The sequence below is a fragment of the Syngnathus scovelli genome, chromosome 9 (assembly GCF_024217435.2).
Source record: "Syngnathus scovelli strain Florida chromosome 9, RoL_Ssco_1.2, whole genome shotgun sequence".
Taxonomy (NCBI): Eukaryota; Metazoa; Chordata; class Actinopteri; order Syngnathiformes; family Syngnathidae; genus Syngnathus; species Syngnathus scovelli.
The window spans coordinates 13,845,250-13,866,231 of record NC_090855.1 but is presented as its reverse complement, the minus strand read 5'-3'; the positions used below and the strand labels follow the sequence as shown (position 1 = coordinate 13,866,231).

The window sequence follows — 20,982 nt, the reverse complement described above, 5'->3', positions numbered from 1 at the left end:
AGAGTCCCACAATGTGCAAATGATTAGTAGCCTCCAGAAGACGCACATGGGATGGGGGGGCAAGACAGACGGACAGCGCGACGAACGCACGGCAAAGTAAACAAGTGAGGAGGGATCGGTGCTAACAGCACAGCAGGAATTGTTGAAGCAAGCAGGGGGCGGGGAGGGGTGATTGATGCAGAGAGGATTACCTGATTGTAGCAGTGGTGCTCCAAGGAAAGTGGAGGGTGGGCCTCAATAATGGCATCTGGATAGGAAGCAGTTAAATTTGGACAAAATGTATCGCATGTACACTTGCCAACTTGGAAAGCTGAAATAGGGAGGAAACTCTGAAAGATAGTTTAGTCCCCCCACCGTACCCCACATGAGAAACACATTTTAGAGTTGTAAATAGAAGCACATTATTATTTTGTCTCATCGCTGTCGAAAAGTGAAAAATCTAACAAATTTCATTATGACAATTTAATACCGCACGCACGCCCGTCGTATGTTTTTCATTGTGTGATGGTGATTTCAAAATATCGAGTTCTTCTTTGGCCTGAATATTTTTCAAAAGGATGGTGGCTGCATGGCGATATGATGTTGCAATGCAACCTTGACCCGCCCTGCTTGTCTTTCCCTTGGAAGGGCGCGATCTTATCCGTCTGTTTTCTGCCGCATGAGCGAGCAGCAGTACTCTGTGTGACGTCTCAAGAGTTGAGGCGCTTTGCCGCTCTGTGCGTGCGTGTCACAGAGTACAGCTCGAATAATTTCCTCTTCTTAGTATGTGCCGTACATTTTTACCTTTCCCCAGCATGAGCGCATTTGCAAACACGGTTGTCGATTTACACGTGGGCGTCTCCTTGCTGCCAAATCTATCTGCCGCTCTTTTTTCTGCTAAACGCCAGGTCGAGCATTTGGTTCCATCCGGCCGTGTGTCAGCCAATGTAAATGAGACCCATGTGCATCTTCAGGTTGAGCAGCGGAGAAGGGGACGGAGCTTGGTGCCCCGCGGGCGCTGTCTTCCCCGATGGATCGGAATACCTTCAGGTTAGCGCCACGCCTCCGGCTCGCTTGGATTTCTGAGCGCAAGTCACGTTACCTCGGAGGTTGTTGGCGCCAACGTCTGGAATCCAATGTGAACATGACTTTCTGGAAAAATAGGCACTCAAGCATGTCCGTATTATTCGAGATGAGACTGCTGCTCTCTGAGCATTTAAAGTAGTGTTCGACCTTTTCATATCCATTGAATAGCGGGCACGGGCAAACTTGTGGGCCGCGGTTGATTTTTGGAAAAAATGGATGAGCAGGACATTTGTAGATGTTAAAAGAAGCTGAGCTCTGCATGTCAACTAGTTGATTTAAATCATAAGCGAGCGTCGTAGCTAAGCTGTCTCCTTACTGCAGGTGGACCTTCGCCAGCTCCACTTCCTGGCCCTGGTGGGCACACAGGGTCGCCACGCCGACGGGCACGGCCAGGAGTTTGCCCGCAGTTATCGCCTGCGCTACTCTCGGGATGGTGTGAAATGGATCACCTGGAAGGACCGCTGGGGCCAGGAAGTAAGATGCATTTGAAAGACAATTTGAAGGCCTTTCCATCAATTATTTCCCACGTCATTCCTCCAAGGTGGTGTCCGGGAACGACAACACCTATGATGTGGTTCTGAAGGACCTGGGCCCGCCCATTGTGGCCCGCATGGTGCGCTTCTACCCGCTGGCTGACAGGGTCATGAGCGTCTGCCTTCGAGTGGAACTCTACGGCTGCGTGTGGGCCGGTGAGTGAGTGGCTGTCATGTAACCTGATTGCGCAAATCTTGCTTAAGTGTCCGCCCTCTGATGAATAGTGTTGTTCTCTGCCACCCGCCGTATTTACGAGCGCTCGCCGCTTGCGTCTCTCGTTCATTGTTCATCACTCTGTCTTGCCGCCCCGGATCGGCGCTGTCTTCCCGCCGCCTCATTAAAGTTGGCTGCCGAATTGGTTGGAGATGAGCTTGATTTGTCATCTGAATATGGTCGCTTTTACGCCACTCAGCTCGGTTTGAGTGACTTTGGTAGTCTGCGGTGGGGAGCGAGTAACGGAGCCGTTGCTTTGTTTGCCTCGTACCTACGCGCCATGTACGGACTCATTCCTCAATGGTTGTCGCCTCTCGTAGACGGGCTGAAGGCTTATACAGCTCCTGTGGGCCACGTGATGAATCTGTCAGGCTCGCCTGTCTACCTGAACGACTCCACCTACGACGGCAGCGACGAGCAAGGGTAAGTAGGACCAGGCTCAACGCAGCACCCACCTGTGTTGTTATGGCTGCCGAGGGACTCGGAGGCACCTTTCCTGCCCAGAATGTTTTGGCAAGCCGCCAGACAGGCCGCGTTGGGGTCACGCTCGCTCGCTCAATGGACCCAAAATGTTTTGCTTATGAGTAAGCCAACACCTTTTTGATGTGATCCAGACGGGTTCTTGCGCAGATGGCAGGCAGCAGAGGTGGGGTAACCTTGTCGTGTTAGTACGGCCGGGCCGTGCTGGACCGTGCCGTATTGCCTTGAAAGAAAACTGAAAGATTTCCAATTGGGTTTTCAACACAGATGAGATTCCCCAGAAATGCGAATTTACAAAATGGGCAAAGAAAATTGTTTTATTTTTTGACAAACTGAACATTGCGTCAAACATCTGGTCAAGAAAAGCCCTCAAATTGGAGTGGAACACCAAGTCATGATTCTTTCTGAGCGTATCTTCTCAACCATTGCTAGCTTCTCCCTGTTTGTCAACAAATTTGCGTTTGAATGTGGGCGCAGGGTGCAGTTTGGCGGCCTGGGTCAGCTGTGCGACGGCGTCCTGGGAGGAGACGACTTCACGGAGAGCAAGGAGCTGCGGGTGTGGCCCGGCTACGACTACCTGGGCTGGAACAGAGACGTTCTGGCCAAGCCCGCCGTGGACATCGAGTTCCACTTCGAGAAGCCTCGCCTGCTCCGGGTCATGCAGGTAGGCGGCACGACCTTGACGAGAACATGCACACGTGCGGAAAGAACGGCTGGCAGGCAGGCAGCTCGACACATGTTTCCTCATTTGGACGCTTTTCACTCCTCTGACTCGTTTCAAAGGCATTTTGAGGATTTTATCGGAGCGCAATGAAGAATTTTCCCATGGCAATGAATGGAAATGGAATGTATCTGTTCCAGGGTCAAACTGTCAGCGTGAAAGGCCATGTATCACGCTAATAAATTGTACTGTTTTACATTTTACTCATTTAGTTGTGGTCTATATCAGCGGTTCCCAACCTTTTTTGCACCACGGACCGGTTACATGTCAGACAATATTTTTACGGACCAGCCTTTAGATAGATACATAAATAAATAATACATTTATAATAAAAACCGCATACAAATAAAGTAAAGGTGCATTTTCATTGGCGCATCTCCAGTCACTGGCAAGCACTCGTCTACTTCCTCCTCATGCTCACACACACACACACACACACACACACACACACACGCACATGCGCACACACGCGCACACACACACACACACACACACACACACACACATACACACAATCAGCAAGGTGGCTAGATTTGAGGAGAAGGGCATGACTTATTTGCAAACCATTACAGAGTAACCTGGAATAGAGTGAAATGGAACAGAGTGGCAATTCTATTGACAATGTATTGTGCATGTGAGGAGTCAAACAAAATCCAGGACAGTTTTTGAAATTCCCCCCCAGACAGATTTTTGGGGCTGAAAAGTAGGACATGTCTGGGGAAAAGAAGATGTCTGGTCACCCTAGTTATAGATTTAAAAAAAAGTCATAGAAAACGCAGAAATCTTAATTGAGTAGAAAATAGCCCCCCAAACAGATCATAAAAGTATCTCTGCAGCACCTGGAGTGATAGATTACACTTTTTTACACTCCCGGGGACTCCAAATACACAATAAAATTATTTTAAAAGCAAAAAAAGTCGATTTTCCATATGTCCTTTAAGTCAAGTCAAGTGTATTTATATAGCCCTTAATCACAGACAAGTCTCAAAGGGTTTCACATGTGCAAAATTGACAATTATTCTCAACATCCCCTGATCTTAACTCCCAGGAGGGCAAGGAAAAAATAAACCAACTGGAGGGAAAATTGAGAAACTTTGAGAAGAGACCACAGATGGGAGGATCCCCTTTCCAGGATGGCCAGGCTGCAATGGATGCAGAGAGGGCACATTTAACACACAATGTAAAACAATTCAAAGAAAAAGTAGATGTCCATTTCAGTGAAGAGCTATAGGAAGGTGCCCTCAATTGTCATGGCATGTCTGCCATGGTAATCCGCCCCAGATCCCTCATCCTGATTGGTCGACATGAAATCCAGACAGCCATTTTCAGTTTGGGTGTCACCTTAACCCCCTCCCCGGCTGGGGAGGCAGGACAGAGAACACAAACTGCAGCCGAATCGGCCAACACAAGTTAATTAAAGGCCATAGCATAAAAATGTTCCTTTAATCCTGTCTTAAATGTTTCTACTGAGGTAGCAGTTCTCAATGTTCCCTCTAATTTTTCAAATGTCTGAGCAAACACACAAGCTCCCTGTGCACACTGTAGACCACTGTGTGCAACACCAGATTGATAAATAAATAAATAGATAAATGAATTAAATATTGTCAATGAGAACTTTAACTTGCTCGGGGTCGGATTTTGTTTTGTGTGATAGCTCGTTCCTTTTCTGTCGGTCTTTTGCGCTCTCTCGCAATAATGTACCGATCCCCTGTCCCATCTTGAGTCAATTTCAACAGCTTTCAAATGACATTTCTGCTGAATGTGACTCTTAAGGTAGCCAAATTTCCATTCAGTCCATATTTTTCCCTCCGTAAACTCGCCTGCCACTTTGTCTTCACTGCATGTTTTGCATAGTTGACATTTCTCACTCGAAAAAGTCACACCAAGTTCCACCCTTTGTTTTTTTATTTGCACACACTCCGACAGCCATCCCATCTTCAAAAACCGCCGCATCTCTTATTTACTTTGGCTTGGCGAGTGGATGTGTCGCTGTTCGTTCGTTTCGCCATGATAAGGGATGAGCTCACTTAGCATTTGCATCTCTTGACTCCGCCGCACTGTTGTTAGCTAGCTAACCTGCACGGCACGAATGGATAGGACACATTTTCAGGCACTGTCAATGTTATGATTGGCTATTTAGCGTAAGTGAACCATATCATATTGGCTGGACACCTGTCAATCACTGATTTACACTACAAAATGGCACAGAAAGAAAATCATCCGTCCACTAAATTAGATTAGATTACGTCTAACATTAGATATTAATCAATCAGTTTATGCTGAATTTTATTTCGTGTGCAGCATAGAGTTTCTTGTGCGCAGAGACTGCGTGAGCAGTGCGCAATTGCGCAGCTGCGCAGCTTAGAGGGAACAATGGATTCTGATATCTATCAGTAGGGCATTCCAACGCTCTGGAGTCTGAATATAGAATGCTCTTGACCCTGTGGACTTCTTTTTGGCCCTCGGGGTCGCTAAAAGACCAGTGTTGTGCGAACGAAGGTTTCGGCACAGAATGCGAGGTACAGCGAGGTTGACGAGATATGAAGACACTAAGCCATGCAATGTTTTATAGGTTAATAAAAGAACCTTGAAGTTGTGAAAAAAACCCTAGCACACTTCAAACAAATGACTTTTTAGGGGCAAGTTAAAAAAAAAAAAAGTGAAATTAGGTTTCAACCAGTGGTGGGTCAATGGCGATCGCAAGAGGTCTGCAAAACAAAATCTGGGAGTTCCAAGCAAAACGAAATCTGGGAGTTCCAAGCATATTTTGGTAAGTGCCCCCACAGTCCCACCTCTAGCTCCGCCAGTGGTATTAGTAGGCTGATAAGTTTCCATGTAATTTTATTACGATACAGGACAGTGCAATGTTTTAAAAAATTCAGTTGACTTTGAACAAGACCTCATCTATTTCCTGGTCCACTGTCTACGTAGGTGCACAGCAACAACCGTCACACTCAGGGCGTGCGGGTGTTCAACAAGGTGGAGTGTTCCTTCAAGGGTGGGCTGCTGCAGCCGTGGTCATCGCCGGTCCTGACCCTTTCGGTCCCATTGGACGACCTCAAGGACCCGTCATCTCGCACGCTCTCGTTGCCCCTGGACGGACGCCTCGCTCACATCCTGCGCTGCAGCTTCTTCTTTACCGACCGATGGATGCTCCTCAGCGAGATAACCTTCCTCTCAGGTAAGCACCACTACTGCTTAGAGTCATGATACTACTGCCACTGGTGGAGCTAGATGGGGGGGACGTGGGGCCACTGGGCCTCCCTGCATTATGCCAGGACTTCCCTGGGGTGAGAGTAAAAAAAATCAAATAAACTCCTCCGCCACAATGGCTGCATGTTGATGTGGTTTTCTGAAACCTCTTTCTCTCTTGTTCCTGTCCTCTAGACACTTTTGAAAAGGACGAGAATCAGATGAATGATCGCAAGACTCCCACCACCAGCTCCTCCCCTTTTGTCAACCACACCTCGGCCTCTCCCGCCCTGAGCCGCAGAGGCACCACTGCCGCCTCTTGTGAGTCCGGCCGGTCAAGCTGCCGCTCTCGCCGTCCTCCGCCTGCTCGTCATTACCCAATACGCTTCTTGCCTCCTCATCCACCACCCAGCAACATGACGTTGGACACAGGGAGCCTGCCAGACAGCTGCTTTTTTGTCTGATCTCGCTTATTATTGAAACTGAATATTTGCACTTGAGCGCCTTTGTGGTACTCTGGCAGATGTCGTCTCCGTCATTCTTTCGCTTCCGCTTTACCACCTCTGCTCATTCACCCTCCTCCTGTTAATCTGCTCCTCCTCCCCCTCCAGTGCCTCCTCCCACCACCACTTCCACCCTCATGACAGACACCACTACTAATTGGACGCTGTCAGGTGAGACAAAGGGAAAATGACTTTGGGCGCTCGTCCATCGTTCTCTCCAAGCGCGGGCCTTTGTGCCATCAATCACTCACGCGTAAGCGCTAGCTCATTCGCACCCTCTGGCGCAGGTTCCGAGTTGGCCGCCGTGTCTCCAAGGGCGGGGCATCCCGTGGCAAAGGACGACAGCGGCGATGCGGCTGTCCTGATTGGCTGCCTGGTGGGCATCATCCTGTTGCTGTTGGCCGTCATCGCCAGCATTCTCTGGAGGCAGTACTGGAAGAAACTACTGGGGAAGGTCAGAGTCAAAGTGACAACTCACCAAAGCAAACCGAATTTAAGGGTGTATTCAGACCTGACTGTTTGGTCCACTTGAAACGGACCAGGGTTCGAATTTAATGCTGGTCCAGACCTTTTGTGCAGGTGTGAATACACGCAAATGAATCCTAGTGCGGATTAAAGAAACGGACCGAGACCCACTTTTTCAAGTGCTGTGCTCTGTTCGAACCAGATGAAAGAAATCCAGAAAAGCCCTTTCGTCCGTTTTAGTTTGGTCCGGACCAAAAGCGGACCTAATTTTTTTCATTTGGTGTGGTTCCTATTCAGACTGTACATTTTCCAACGAAGTATGTTTTGTAAACACACCCACGCTTGTGACGATCTGTGCTCCCATTGGTCAGCAATGACCAGGGCGGCTCACAGGGCACAGACCCGGAAATGGAAGAAAACATGCGAGTCCCACGCGCTGCATTCCTGCTCTGCATATTTGTGCTGTTGGTTCGGATCTATGGTGTTTGTATTCACACCTGAAGCGAACCGCACCAAAGTTCGTTTGGAAGCAAAAAAGTGGGTCTAGGTCTGTTTCTTTAATCCGCACCAGGATTCACACCTGCACAAAAGGTCCGGACCAGCGTTAAAATCGAACCCTGGTCCGTTTAAAGCGGACCAAACAGTCGGGTCTGAATACACCCTTAGTCCGCATTTGGTCCGGACCAAACAAGCGGACGAAAGGACTTTTCTGACTTTTCTAACCCTATGATGCAAAAGAGACTTTACTGAAAAATCAAAAACCATGATGCTTGGCCACTAACTTTTGTCGACGCAAATTTACTTTTTGACAAGGCTATCTTAACAAAGCTCCTCCCTTCACTTCAAATGACTTTTTTTGGCACCAAGATAAGATGGTGCGGCGCCAAAGTATTACTTTGACAGTGAGTTGTTCAGCAAACAAAGAATAATGTCATTTTGTAGAACTTGTGATGGTGCGGCGCCAAAGCACTACTTTGACATTAGCCAGTGCTTTGTTCAGCAAACAAAGGATAACGTCATTTTGTAGAACTTGTGCACTCATTCCAATGCTGACGTGGGGCTCTGTCGCGCAGGCGCAGGGCGGCTTGTCCGGCGACGAGCTACGCGTGCACCTCTCGGTGCCCTCGGACAACGTGGTCATCAACAACACGCACAGCTACTCCAGCCGCTACCAGCGCATACACACCTTCCCTGACGATCCCGAGCGCGATGCAGAAAGCGAGTACCAGGAGCCCAGCGCCTTGCTGCGCCTGCGGGACCACTGCAACAGCACAGGTAGGTCGCAAGCGTTGGCCCGTACGCGCGCAGCAGTTTGTTGGCATGGTGTCTCTGTGAAGCGCTGCCGCATTGAAATGACTCAAGCCCAAGACTCCGTTACGTTGTTTTTGTGTTGTCGCCGCTAGTGCTTGCCACTTACATCCCATCCTTTGGTTTTTATCCATTACCACGTGCTTGCTAACAGAACCTTATTTTGTTTTGTTGTGTCTACTTGATACGGTGGCCTGCCCTGTACTGTACTGTTTGTGGCGTGGCGTGCGTTTGTGCTCTTGCTGTTGCACAACCCGGCCTTTCATCTGCTCCTGTCAGATCACAGGGAAGGCTCCAGGCCCAGCACCTGTCGGGTTCAGGAAAAGAGTCTCAATGTGCCCCATGGTAAGACACCTTGGAGCGGCCCACCGCAGCCCAAAACGTGGTGGATGCCCTACCCCCACCCTTACTTGAATCTTGCAGTCAGGTTTGGCTGCAATCTAGTGGAGTCACTCGTCACTCTTCTTCCTCTACGTCACGCATGCGTCTGACTTTGCTTTCTTTTTAACTCTTGCCTTTGTTCTAACAATAAGCGTTCTCCCAAGCTGAAGGCTTTGCGAACCTCCTTGGTAAGCTCTCAATATGCATTCTGTCATTTGTCTGCCAAGATTTTTATGATTGTCTTTGTGCCTTTCATTGGATGAAAAAAGACAAATAACATGACTTTTTGCTTTATAAAAACATCTCGTAGTGGCATAGTACAGACTATGTTGAGTCAAACCGTTTTTTCTTCCGTGTAGTGGACATTGTGCTGCTCGTTCTGATGGTTCTTGATGTGGTCTGCAACATAAGCTCAGTTTCCCTCGAGGGATTCCATTTTTTTCAAATCTTGCGCCAACATTTTATTCATACTTTCTGTGCGCGTTCTTCCTCAAATGAATAAGGGTGAGCGATTACTGCATTTTCCTTGTAAAAGAAGATGCTGGCGCCTAGGGGCGCCGCCTAATGCTTAAAGGAGGCACCGACTGACGCCAGATCTTTGGCGGGTGGGCCGGAGCCTGTCCCAGCTGACTTTGGGCAAGAGGTGGGCTACATTCTCCTTTCCCGAGGCCTGAAGTCTTTTCAAGTCAAGTTTATTTATATAGCCCTAGATCACAGGCAAGTCTCAAAGGGCTTCACATGTACAAAAAATTGACAATTATTCTCGAACATCCCCTAATCTTAAACTCCCAGGAGGGTATGGAAAAAGGAGAAACATTTTCATCTTGGGTTTCCCTTTTAAGGCCACACGTTTTTTTTTCTTCTCTCCAACACGTCTTGTAACAGCTGCCAACATGTCCGACCCGCTCGGTTCCTTGGCATTTCACCCTCAACATCCGCCAACTTCCCCAGGGTGTGGCTCAGTGTCTTCCCCGGATAAGGGATCCCCCCCGGTACGGGACGAGCCACCGCCCTACCTGGGCTCACCGCCCTACCCAGCATCCCCCCTGCTGCCTGCCAGTGTCCCGCACTACGCCGAGGCCGACATCGTGAGCCTGCAGGGCATCAGCGGCAACAACACATATGCCGTACCAGCCCTGGCCTCGTCCGGTCCGGGGGCTGACGCCGGCCCCTTGCCCGAGCTGCACCGCCAGTGTCTCGTCTTCAAGGAGAAGCTCGGGGAAGGACAGTTTGGAGAGGTAAGAGACTTCCCAGTCTAAGTTCTCGGACCCGACTGAGGCATTTTTCGCGGACAGATGAATCGATTGTCTTGTGATCACGGAGTGAGTGTATTTCTCAGTCTGGTGTAACGGCCAGTGGTTAAACAGTGCCTTCGTTGTTCTCATGCCAGGTGCACCTGTGCGAGATTGAGAACCCTCAGGACCTTCCGAACCTGGAGTTTCCCTTCAACGTGAGGAAAGGTCGCCCTCTGCTGGTGGCTGTCAAGATACTGCGGCCTGATGCTTCCAAGAATGCCAGGTTAGCTCATCACTTTAGGCAAATTTTCCATTCGTCAAGTAATCTTATTCAATATTTTTTTTTTTGCTCAAGTGGAACAATTGGGATTCGTAGTTTTGATGCATTCTTAATAGCAGAGAGAGGAAGTAGATCGAGTTGTACATCAGCAGGGTGTATTCCAACTGATGATTGCCATATCTGAAAACAAACATTCCATTTGGACCAGCTCCTCTGTCTGTGTTTCTGAATGTTTGCATTATACTGACCCCTGGTGGCCAAGGCACGCACATCAAATGGAGCAGCCCAGTTGATGCCCAACTTGTTTACATTATAACCATCTTTTTTTCTTCTTCCACGGATGTGAGCACACTGGTACTAAAAAATTGTTTTGAAAAGAGTTGTTTTTTTTCTTGGGAAAGATGAGCATTCTGTTCTAGTTTGTACTCTTATTGCTTCTTAGGAATGACTTCCTGAAGGAGGTGAAGATCCTGTCCCGCCTGAAGGACCCCAACATCATCCGTCTTTTGGGTGTGTGCGTGAGCAGCGACCCGCTCTGCATGGTGACGGAGTACATGGAAAGCGGTGACCTCAACCAGTACTTATCCCACCGAGTTCTGCTGGACAAGAGCGGGCCTTTGCACACCACGCCCACCATCGGGTAGAGAAATTCACCACATTGCAACGTCAATTTGAATTCCATTCAATGTTCCATTTTTGCTGCCAGGTACCCGGCCCTCATCTCTATGGCCGGACAGATCGCATCGGGGATGAAATTCCTGTCCTCGCTCAACTTTGTGCACCGCGACCTGGCCACACGCAACTGCCTGGTGGGCGGCGAGAGGGGCAACAGCGGCGCTGATGACCCCAGCGGAGAGCGCCACATCAAGATCGCTGACTTCGGAATGAGCAGGAATCTCTACGCCGGGGACTACTACAGGATCCAAGGCCGAGCCGTGCTGCCCATACGCTGGATGGCCTGGGAGTGCATCCTCATGGTGAGCATAAGCCTTTGGCCTGCTAGCTAAAATACTAATGCTAATTAGCTAGCAGGCTAATAGGCAAACAACAGAATAGTCATATTATTTGTCCTCTGTGTAGAAGGGCTAATATTAGTGCTGCGCTGATGAGCTGAGAGTTCCAGCCTGATAAGTGGAATTTAAAAAAACATGTCTAAGGCCTTCATAATCTTCTGTCATACATTCTGGGACTTCGACAATCCATTCTATGGCTCTCCTCACCAAAGATGTACTATTTAGCTCAAATTGTTGGGCAAATTATATCATTGCAATTTTGCTGCCACGACTTGAAGACTGCTTTTGGCCCTCCCGCCACGTATGAACAGGGTAAATTCACCACAGCCAGCGACGTGTGGGCGTTCGGCGTGACCCTGTGGGAGATGCTGAGCGTGTGCCAGGAGCAGCCGTACTCCAACCTGACAGACGAGCAAGTCATAGACAACGCCGGAGAGTTCTTCCGAGACCAGGGCAGACAGGTACCGCTCCCGCACTCGGTCAATCCAGTGGCATCATTGCAAGCACCTCCCTCCCTGCCTCACTCACGCCGTGTCTTCCGCCAGGTGTATCTGGGCAAGCCCGCCGTGTGCCCTCAGGGTCTCTACGAGCTCATGTTGGGTTGCTGGAACAGAGACTGCAAGCTGCGGCCATCCTTTGGCCACATACACGCCTTCCTTGCAGAGGACGCCATGAACATGGTGTGAGGCTGCGCAGCGTTCAACAAGCCGTGTCAATGTGCCGACCCCCAACCCGGACAACCATGTTTTGTACTTCTTTGGTGGGCGGGACTACTGGAGACGCTGCTGGTTCAGTTTTTCCCCCACACCCTCCAAAACCACAAAAAACTGAAGCTTGATAGGTGTAATTAGTTTTGAGGCTGAGCTACATTGTGTTGTGTGATGGTGGCGGGTGCAATCTGCATTAGGAGCCTTTTCTTCTTACAAGGACAGGAAATGAGGGGAGAGGAAGGTGAAGGAGCGTCACAACATCTCGGGGCTACGGCCCCTCTGCACTGTCGGTGAAGTGGTTCACATTGCGGCCATTCTTTAAGTAGGCCCATCCTCGATTCTCAGCAAATGGCAATCAAGTCCAGACTGAGCGCACGTTAATTAGGATGCTCTCCCTGCAATGCTTAACTGTGAGCATGGTGGTTCACAGTCAACCCAGGCTCAAAATGGAGGACTCGTCATCCTCCTCAAGATGTGGCGTCTCGAACAGCCGCTTGGATCTTTGGAGATGAGTGTCGTGATTCACATAGCTATGTGAATCATGACACTGCCTTGGGTTCAATTCCAGGGTGCACCCTGACTCGCGCTGGAACTTTCTTTTTTGCCCCCAAGCATAGCCCGTTGTCTATGGTGCACTTCCCAGACCCACCAACCCAAATTGACTCTTCTGAAAATGACGCAGTTCCTCAATTGTGGTGACACAACCTGCCAAATCAAACGCTCAGTCCAAACGCAAATTAGGCCTGGCCTTTTCAAACATGTCTGCCTCCTGCACTTCTGCCTTCCACTCGCTATTGGGTCAAGGAGGATACTTTGGATCTTCGGTCCCTCTCGATCGTATTGTTGTTTACTAATTGCAAATAGCCTCGGTGCTGTTTGAGTCCTTTTTGATACACTGTAGTTCAATTAAAGCTGTATTTTTATAGTACATGCTTTCTTTAGTTTGTACATATTTTTAAATGCAAATCTTTTTTCCTGAACTAATATGGAAAACTTTCGAGTCTCCTGTATGTGTGTAACGCTTGTTGCCATTGTGTCATCCATGTGTGCGGTTTATTTTTGTAGGCATCTCAATAAAGTTGAGCCCTTTCCAATAATTATAGCAGAACTTTATTTGTTGAATGTCACTTTAATACGGACAAATGCTGCACATTTAACACTATCACTGGGGCTACACATGCTTTGTTGTAACATAATAAAAAGTAGATGTTTAAAAAGGGCTATACTGAAAAATGAAGAGGCACCTGTAGTGGCAGCATTATGGCTCGGATATAGGCTTGCAGAAACTGGAAACTTTCCATTGGATTTGTAGGGAATACATTGAAATGTTGACTTATGCTTTCCTATCTTAACTTCCCATGGAAATTTTTCAGCCCTTTGTGACAGAACCTATTCAGATATAAGGTGATTTTTTTTTTCTCCCTCTTCCCTGATGCGTAACAGGTTGAGCGCATGAGCGCTGAGGTTTGACGAGGAGTTGAGGCAGGCAGGCACTTCACGGTGACGACATGCATCCATCCAGCTTTGGGTCATTAGTAAAGCGTTAAAAACTGAAACCAAACTGAAGTAGAAAAACCTCTAGGTGAGCCTAACATCTTTATACTCGTAGACAATTAGTCATCAAAGCAGCGTGGCCGAGTTAGTAACGTTGACGTACATGAACAATCCAAAACACTTGCTATAGCTTTCAGGAGGTGACACGAGGAGCCACGCGCTCCCAACTACCGCCTCCTCTCAAATTAAATTGCATATTAAAGAGGATCTTGGCCAATTTGAAAAGAAAATTCTCACTTTTCTAAGAATACATGTTATAAGTTGAAATAGAATAAATGTATCAATTTAGACTATGAGCGGGAAAAAATTAATTTTGTAAGAATTTATGCCTTTCAAGTTTTTATTTTCAGAGTAAAGGTATCATTTTTTGAGGAAATGTGTACTTTTGTCCTGATAAGCATTGCACTCAGCAATATTATAGTCACAAATCTTCATATGATTTTGATTGGACTTTTTCTTTTCACTGTAACCTGGTGACTATTCTCCTGTAATATTCCAATGTTAATGCAATGCCACACATTTATTCTACCATTATTGTCGTAGCGTCCACATCAAATTTTTCTTAACATTACAAACTTCTCTGAATTTGATGACTTTCACACCCTAAAGAATGCAGCATTATTCTCTTAATGTTACAATATATTATCCATTTTATTCCGCTAAACGTTTAGTTTATTCCTAAAATCACAACATGTTTAAACTTAATTCTCTAACTCGCATGAAAACGACCGTTTTTGTCTTATGACTTTTTGTCCTGTAAAAGTTACCACTTGTTCTTTTCAGTGAGGCCCGATGACTCTTTGGAGCTGAGCTGAGCTGGCGGTAACAACATGCATTGCAAACACTAACTTGATTTCAGAGACCAGCATAGCGGATAAAAAGCTCGTCCAATCGACAAACTTTACCCATTGCCCGGTGGGTAAAAAGCACTTGTGGGAGATATGACAGGATGTCAAAAAACAGACGGATACACGCGGTTGGATAAGGCTGACACTCACACGCAGGGATGTGGGGAGAGGGTGTCGTATGACTGGTCAATGGCGTACTAATGCACACGGAGGGCCTGCCCCGTCACCTGCTGATGGGAGGTACGGCGTCACAAGTCAAACCACAAACGAGCCGGCTTCTGCGAAACCACGACGCCTACCTGGGAGATGTCCACTCCGGTGAGCTTCTCCACCGCCAAGGGCACACGGGTCATAATCTCCAGGACCTCGCCGGCCAGCTTTGCGGCGCCCACGTCCGCTCCGCCACTGGACACCATGGTGACCTTCTGGGCCGACGAAAGTGGCTTGCTGATCTCTTCCGCCATCTGCGGGGATGAAGGCAGTGAGGCACAACCGGTCTGCTGGTGAAAGTCCACAGAATGACTAAGTGTGGTTAACACGGTGCGCCGCGATGGACAAAACTCCGGCAGCGCCCCCGAGATCCTCGGCTTTAGCTTTGCTTGAGCTTCTTCTGCTGATGCGCAGGAGCACACGTAGGTATAGCTTCAAAATGGAACTGACCAGAGGAAGTTTCTCCAGCAGCATGTCCACCATGGCTCCCTCTCCGTACTGCTTGAAGGCCTCGGCCTTCTTGCCCATCTGCTCGGCCTCGGCGCGACCTTTGGCCTCCAGGGCAAAGGCCTCCGCTTCTCCCCTCATCTGCACGCATGCACAAGACAAAGGGGAAGATTGTTGGGTACGTGCATTTCTCTCAACGACTAATCCCAAAGAGACTCACTCTGATGGACTCGGCCTCGGCCTCTGCCTCCATGATGAGCTGCAGGCTGTTGGCGAGGAGACAACCAGAAAACGTCCTCAATGCAAATCATCGGTTCGGATGGCCACTCACGTTCTTGCTGTTGGCGCTTTACCGCTGAGCCTCGGCCAGCTTCTCCAGACGATACTTCTCGGCCTCAGCGGGCTTCTTGACCTTGGCCTCCAGCTCCTTCTCCTTGCGGACAATCTCTTGCTCCTGCAGCATGATCTGTTGGCTGCGCTCCACCACCTGCACTTGCATCTTCTCCTCCTCGATGCGCTGCTTGGTCTTGGCCACCTGCCGGGACAAGAGCGGCCAAGGGCCAGAGACGAGCTTCCATCTGGCGAGACGAGGCGAGGGGGGTACCTGAAGCTGATAGGCCATTTCCGACTCCGCCTTCTTAGTGTTGACCTCCATGTCATAGGCCGACTTCTTCAGCTCGTAGTCCCGCTGGGATTTAGCCATCTCGATCTCATTCTTGTACTGAGCGGAAACCTTCTCCTGCATGGCCTGGGCTTCCTACGCACGCAACAGCAACCTTTTGCTCACTCTGACAAGGACTCGAGTCCAGATGACTTTCTTACCCTGATGACGGAGTCCCGTTTGTACTGAGCCTCTCCGATCCTGGCGTCCTTCTGCACCTGGGCCGTCCGGGCCTTACCCAGCGAGTGGAGGTAATCCTGAAGGTAACGCAGCTGGATGTAAATATTCTCCCTAGAGATGTATTTGCGTAGCAACATGATGATGCTTATTATAAAACTGCATTGTGAGCTACTCCTAACATTTTGGTTGCCTTGTCATTCTACTACAATCCTCCGGCGAATGGTTACCATGGTAGCACTTGGCGCTAATTTGTCACTAATGTACCGAGCGGTTGAGGGAGTCAATAACTTCAGTGCATTAGCGCTCAGGGGCATCACGAATGCTAAAAGCTTCATGAAAAGACAAGAAAGATGCAGGTACGGTCCGCATCGACAATTGGGACAAAGGATACCTGCATCGGGATTGTTGCAAATTTGTATTTGCATAGTCTTGATGTGACCGGCCACTTGCCTTGTTTCCCACTTTAAGAATAGCGCCATGTGAATGCGTGTCAATGAATTGTCATGCTGGTGGCGGGGCTCATAATCGTGAGACTTGTTTTCATTGATGGTGTGCTCCTTCATTCAAACGATAATGCAAGCTCGCAAAGCCTATTACTCAACAGGCGTGTGGTGTTGTACGCTAACGGACTTGAGTCGTGCACAACGTGTAACTGTATGCGCTGTGTTCAAAGTTCAGGTGGGGGTGGCAATAAACTGCTTTAAACAAGCTGTAAAACTCAAGTTTGCTGACATCATCTAGCGCTGGTTCCTCTGAAGCGTCTACCTGATCATCATGGACATCTTTGAGGGTGTAGCTGACCACTCCAATCCCCATGTTGACCAGGTCCGAGGAAGCCACCTTGAAGACCTGCTCGGAGAACTTCTTGCGGTCCTGGTAGATCTCCTGCGGCGGGTGTGGGATGTGTTTTAGTTGTCGCGAGTGCTTGTCTTACCATATTGTATAGCAGGGATGTCAAAGTCAAACACACCGAGGGCCAAAAAAACAAATTTGCTACAAGCCGAGGGCCGGACTGGTTCAATGTTTATTAAAATATATCGGAATGATTGCACATAACCTATTGAACTAAGACCTAACACAGTGTACATTATTTAATGATTAAATGAATATGGCAATATTTTGTTATGGCTCTGTCAGTAACTTCAAGGGAAAATATTTTCAACAGCCAAACAGCAAAAAATTAAATTGTTTTAAAAACAAAATGTGTTTCTTAATATCAAGATAAATGCATAAATAAAAGTGCATGCATTATAAACTGAAAGTTTATTATTGTGCTGCTCTATGATCTACCGATCATTGCTTTCAAATCCTAAAATAAAAAATTAATCAAATCAGTTGTATTCTTTCTCATGGCTCTTATCTGCAATTTTCCCTTGGTCCATTCAACTGAAAAATAAATATAAATAAATAAAATTCAAAAATTTACGGCACACAGACAAAACAATACTTTCTTCAAAGAAAAACCACGTCTTGTAGAAACAAATGTAAAAATGTAACCGAATTAAAAAACGGAAAATACGTTACTGTTCTGTGATGCTCACTTGTCTGAGGCTGAGCCTGATACTTAGAGGTGTCTCATCTTTTGTACAAGTTCATCAATGTTCGGGGTTAGGCTCTGAGGCTCAAAACCCGTTTTTGATCAACTCTCCTTCTGCAAAGGGCCGGGCTGATTTTGCGATCTCTTTTGCCACAATAAAGCTAGCCTTGGCAGCAGCGTCGCTTTGCGATTTCGCATACGTGAACATAGCCTGTCTGGACTTAAGGCCTCGTTTTAATTCTTCCACCTTCTGTAGCTTTTGTTCATATTCCATTTTCTTGTCTTTGTCTGTGTGTTTCTTAGACGTTTGATAGTGCCTTCTTAAATTAAATTATTTCATTACAGCCACATTTTCTCCACACAGAAGACACACAGGTTTGCCTCTTACCTCCGTAAACATGTACTCTGCCTCCCACCTGGCCTGAAAACCCCTGTTCTTAGCGTCCACCTTACGTTTAGCCATTTTTGAGGAGGGGGGTATCAGAAAGTTGAACTCTGCTCTGACTACTGATGAATAATGAAGCCGCTTGTGCGAGCTGCAGGGACATCGCGGGCTACCGTTGCATTGTGGGAAATGTACTGTTGGTGCGTGCAAAACACCAGCGGGCGGCTGTGGCCTGCGGGCCGGTTCTAATAGTAATTCAATATCATCCAGGGGGCCATAGATAATCAATTCGCGGGCCGGATCTGGCCCGCGGGCCGTAACTCTGACATATGTGTTGTATAGTATGTGAAATGACAGCCTAACCTCCACGGTGAGGTGAGCGATGATGGCCCTCTGGTGGCCCTCCAGCGTCTCCAGGGCGATCTGGGCAATCTCGGGCTCCGACTTGCCCATGAACATCTGGCAGGCAGTAGCTAGCATCTCCTTGTTCTGGCCCTGGATCTTCACCTGTGATGTGGAAAGGCATCAGTGGAACTTGACTACTGTTTACATTTTGGCCATGAAAATTGTGCCCCTGAAAATGATTTGGCACAAACTGGTCAATCTGGGAAAAAAAGAATCTGCCTTCGAGGTTAAATGTGTTTTTTGTTTTTTAATTGTGGTCAGAGCGCATCATATGGAGATCTGTTTTATCTAACGTGACAGACTGTAGCCATGAAACTTTGCATCAGCTGATCAAGGCGAAGTTTTTAAAAAAAAAAAAAAAGGATATTTTCTATGTCCATTTAAATGTGACCTTTGCCCCCACCCCCAATCCAGCCTTTCAACCATTACCTGAGCAATGCCCGTGACAGAGATGGGGACACCATGGCGGGTGTACACTTTGTCGCTCTTCACGTTCAGCGTCAGTGTGTTCAGCGTGATCCTAAAACAGAAAAAGATGCAAATGGGAGTGGGGGGCAACATATTTTCAAACAAATCAACCAAGAGGACTGTCGCACGGCAACAGAAAAGAAAAATCTAATAACGGGTTTGTGCCATTACACAAGAGGATTTGAGAAGCAAAGCCAGAGAGAAATAACTCAATTATTCACCACTCTCCTGGGCCTGTGATGACCAGCAAGACCAGGAACAGCATTTATACTCAACTCCCACCATCAACGAGCCGAATGTTTCAGGACCATTTTTTTTTTTTTTTTTTAAGCTCAGCCCAACCACCCAAAGAATACAAAAAAACAAACAAGAAGAGTAGCGCAATCACCTCTGAATCTGTTGAATACACGGGATGACAAACACTCGTCCTCCGGCGATCATGAGAGGAGGCGAGCGGCCAAAGCCTGCGAGTAAAGACAAGGTTGCACAACAGAAACGTGACATCTTACTGATCCAACTTGGCTGCATTCAAGTTGCAAACTTTCAGAAGGAAAAAAAAAAACTACCTCTGTTAATCCATCATGTTGTTACACAGGGATTCATAAGCCAAACTTAACGAAAAAGTCTAAACCAGTGGTTCTTAACTTTGTTCGAGGTGCCGAACCCCACCAGTTTCATATGTGCATTCACCGAACCCCTCTGTGGTGAAAAATAAAATTATTTTTTCAAATTCAAGACATCAGTGTTTTTACCGGTGCACAAAATGAGCTGTGCATGAACATCCCCTTGTTCAAAAAACAAAACCAACACAACTCAAAACAAATTACAAACTTGCAAATCAGCATGACTTCTGCTGTTGCCTTTGCGAGACCACTTCAGATATGCGTCATCACGAGTTTACACGCTAAATCAGGTGTGTTCGGTCCTCTGCAGAAGAGGCTCTGCCAAACCCCTGAGATTGACTCACCAAACCCCTAGGGTTTGATCGAACCAGGTTCAAAACCACTGGTCTAAACTTATATTTATCCTGTAATAAGCCTACAAATACATAGTTTAACGTAACTTTAACTGAACAAATGATAGTAAACATCTTATTCAAAAATATGAAATAACCTACTGCTATATTGATCAAAGGGAATTGACAGTATTATGGGTTTATTTTAATGTGAAACTTATAAATGAAGAAATGCAAATGAGTCCAATAAAAATAAAATAAAACCTACATTAATTTAAGTTTTATCTTTTGTGTGATTGAATGAGGCCACACTGCTAAGTGAACCCAAGGATTTAAATAGTAAAAAATATTTTAAAAATGAAAAAAATATATCAAATATAACCCCCCACTTCATTTAGCTGTTCCGTTAGCACAATAAAATGACAGCCCATGGCTAAACTGAACCCAAGAATTGTCATATTATGAATTCATTACTGTTTCAATGTTTGAATAAAGACAGAACAAGAACGGAAAAATCTCGTAAAAGTAAAACAAAATATAATTTTATACACGAGATTAAAAATACAGTAAATCACATAGTTTACCTGAGACCACCATGGCTTCATTGGGTCCACACGTGTAAAACATTTTTGCTGCTTTTGCTTTAAAACACAAACAAAACCCTTATAAGAACTAAAATCACAACAACGAATATTTTAGATTATTTTTCAAACCACTTTAATATGTACTCGTAGTAAAGATTGAAACGTCTTATCAATCAACGTGCAATAAATTTGATGATTCGAGAGCGCCGCAATGACATGACCACGCCCCCAAGAAATAAACCCAGAAAACAGCATGAATTTCGATACATTCGAATGTTACATATAAATGAACAGAATGTTTAAATGTATTTAAAACACGTTTCATAAAATTAAACACATTTCAATGGCACTGGTCAGTGTCGAAAGGCTGGCCCAACATCCTCCACATATCTCCTCCTCCACATTCCGAGAAGCCTAACGGGCTACATACACTACGGCGACTTACTTGTGTTTTAAAACAATACAAATTCTTATGACTACTAAATCGTTGGCCCGTATATTTAACTTACCCTTATTCGTCGGGCAGAGTAAAAAAAAAAAAATGGCCTTTAATCGCGTTGGGGGTAGATCAAGAAAGGGTTGCTGTTCGCCGTCAATCGGAGCGACAAAAATGTCGACCAGACCGGAAGTACATGGTGGCCGCGCCCA

General features: G+C 46.9%; 2 protein-coding genes across 8 annotated transcripts in view; one reads left to right on the top strand and one right to left on the bottom strand.

Annotated features, from left to right (window-relative positions):
* ddr1 (discoidin domain receptor tyrosine kinase 1) overlaps positions 1-13,197 on the top strand; it is a 21,781-nt gene extending 8,584 nt beyond the window's left edge. Inside the window, exons 4-20 of one of the 2 annotated variants that reach the window (XM_049729527.2) lie at positions 954-1,029; positions 1,387-1,539; positions 1,607-1,754; positions 2,133-2,235; positions 2,770-2,956; positions 5,945-6,194; positions 6,401-6,526; positions 6,817-6,879; positions 6,996-7,162; positions 8,247-8,448; positions 8,761-8,826; positions 9,814-10,100; positions 10,253-10,380; positions 10,820-11,017; positions 11,084-11,354; positions 11,702-11,851; positions 11,936-13,197. In XM_049729527.2, the coding sequence (XP_049585484.1) occupies positions 954-1,029; positions 1,387-1,539; positions 1,607-1,754; positions 2,133-2,235; positions 2,770-2,956; positions 5,945-6,194; positions 6,401-6,526; positions 6,817-6,879; positions 6,996-7,162; positions 8,247-8,448; positions 8,761-8,826; positions 9,814-10,100; positions 10,253-10,380; positions 10,820-11,017; positions 11,084-11,354; positions 11,702-11,851; positions 11,936-12,076 (2,716 nt within the window). In that variant the 3' untranslated portion in view covers positions 12,077-13,197. Of the gene's footprint in view, positions 1-953; positions 1,030-1,386; positions 1,540-1,606; positions 1,755-2,132; positions 2,236-2,769; positions 2,957-5,944; positions 6,195-6,400; positions 6,527-6,816; positions 6,880-6,995; positions 7,163-8,246; positions 8,449-8,760; positions 8,827-9,747; positions 10,101-10,252; positions 10,381-10,819; positions 11,018-11,083; positions 11,355-11,701; positions 11,852-11,935 lie in introns of both variants that reach the window. The other variant, XM_049729526.2, reaches the window with a different exon arrangement.
* flot1b (flotillin 1b) lies at positions 13,188-20,982 on the bottom strand. Of its 6 annotated transcripts, none has more exons than XM_049729528.2 (14): positions 20,844-20,975; positions 20,335-20,391; positions 19,184-19,259; positions 18,757-18,847; positions 18,286-18,429; positions 16,766-16,885; positions 15,982-16,077; positions 15,764-15,916; positions 15,513-15,694; positions 15,380-15,425; positions 15,163-15,300; positions 14,802-14,966; positions 14,653-14,732; positions 13,188-13,661 (listed from the first exon to the last, which is right to left on the bottom strand). In XM_049729528.2, exons 2-13 carry the CDS (start codon positions 20,375-20,377, stop codon positions 14,700-14,702), a joined length of 1,287 nt encoding a protein of 428 aa, XP_049585485.1. In that variant the 5' UTR covers positions 20,378-20,391; positions 20,844-20,975; the 3' UTR covers positions 13,188-13,661; positions 14,653-14,699. The 6 variants fall into 6 exon arrangements, with proteins under 6 accessions (XP_049585485.1, XP_049585486.1, XP_049585487.1 ...); XM_049729529.2 differs by having other exon boundaries at positions 13,188-13,622; XM_049729530.2 differs by having other exon boundaries at positions 14,653-14,729.

Excerpts from the sequence above, each read along its gene's own strand:
- flot1b (XM_049729532.1), bottom strand. The coding sequence starts at position 20,377 with ATGTTTTACACGTGTGGACCCAATGAAGCCATGGTGGTCTCAG. Across the intron at positions 16,078-16,765 it reads AAGATGTCCATGATGATCAG|GATTACCTCCACTCGCTGGG; the intron begins GTAGACGCTTCA and ends CGTTACCTTCAG. Across the intron at positions 15,301-15,379 it reads CCGAGGCCGAGTCCATCAGA|ATGAGGGGAGAAGCGGAGGC; the intron begins GTGAGTCTCTTT and ends GCATGCGTGCAG.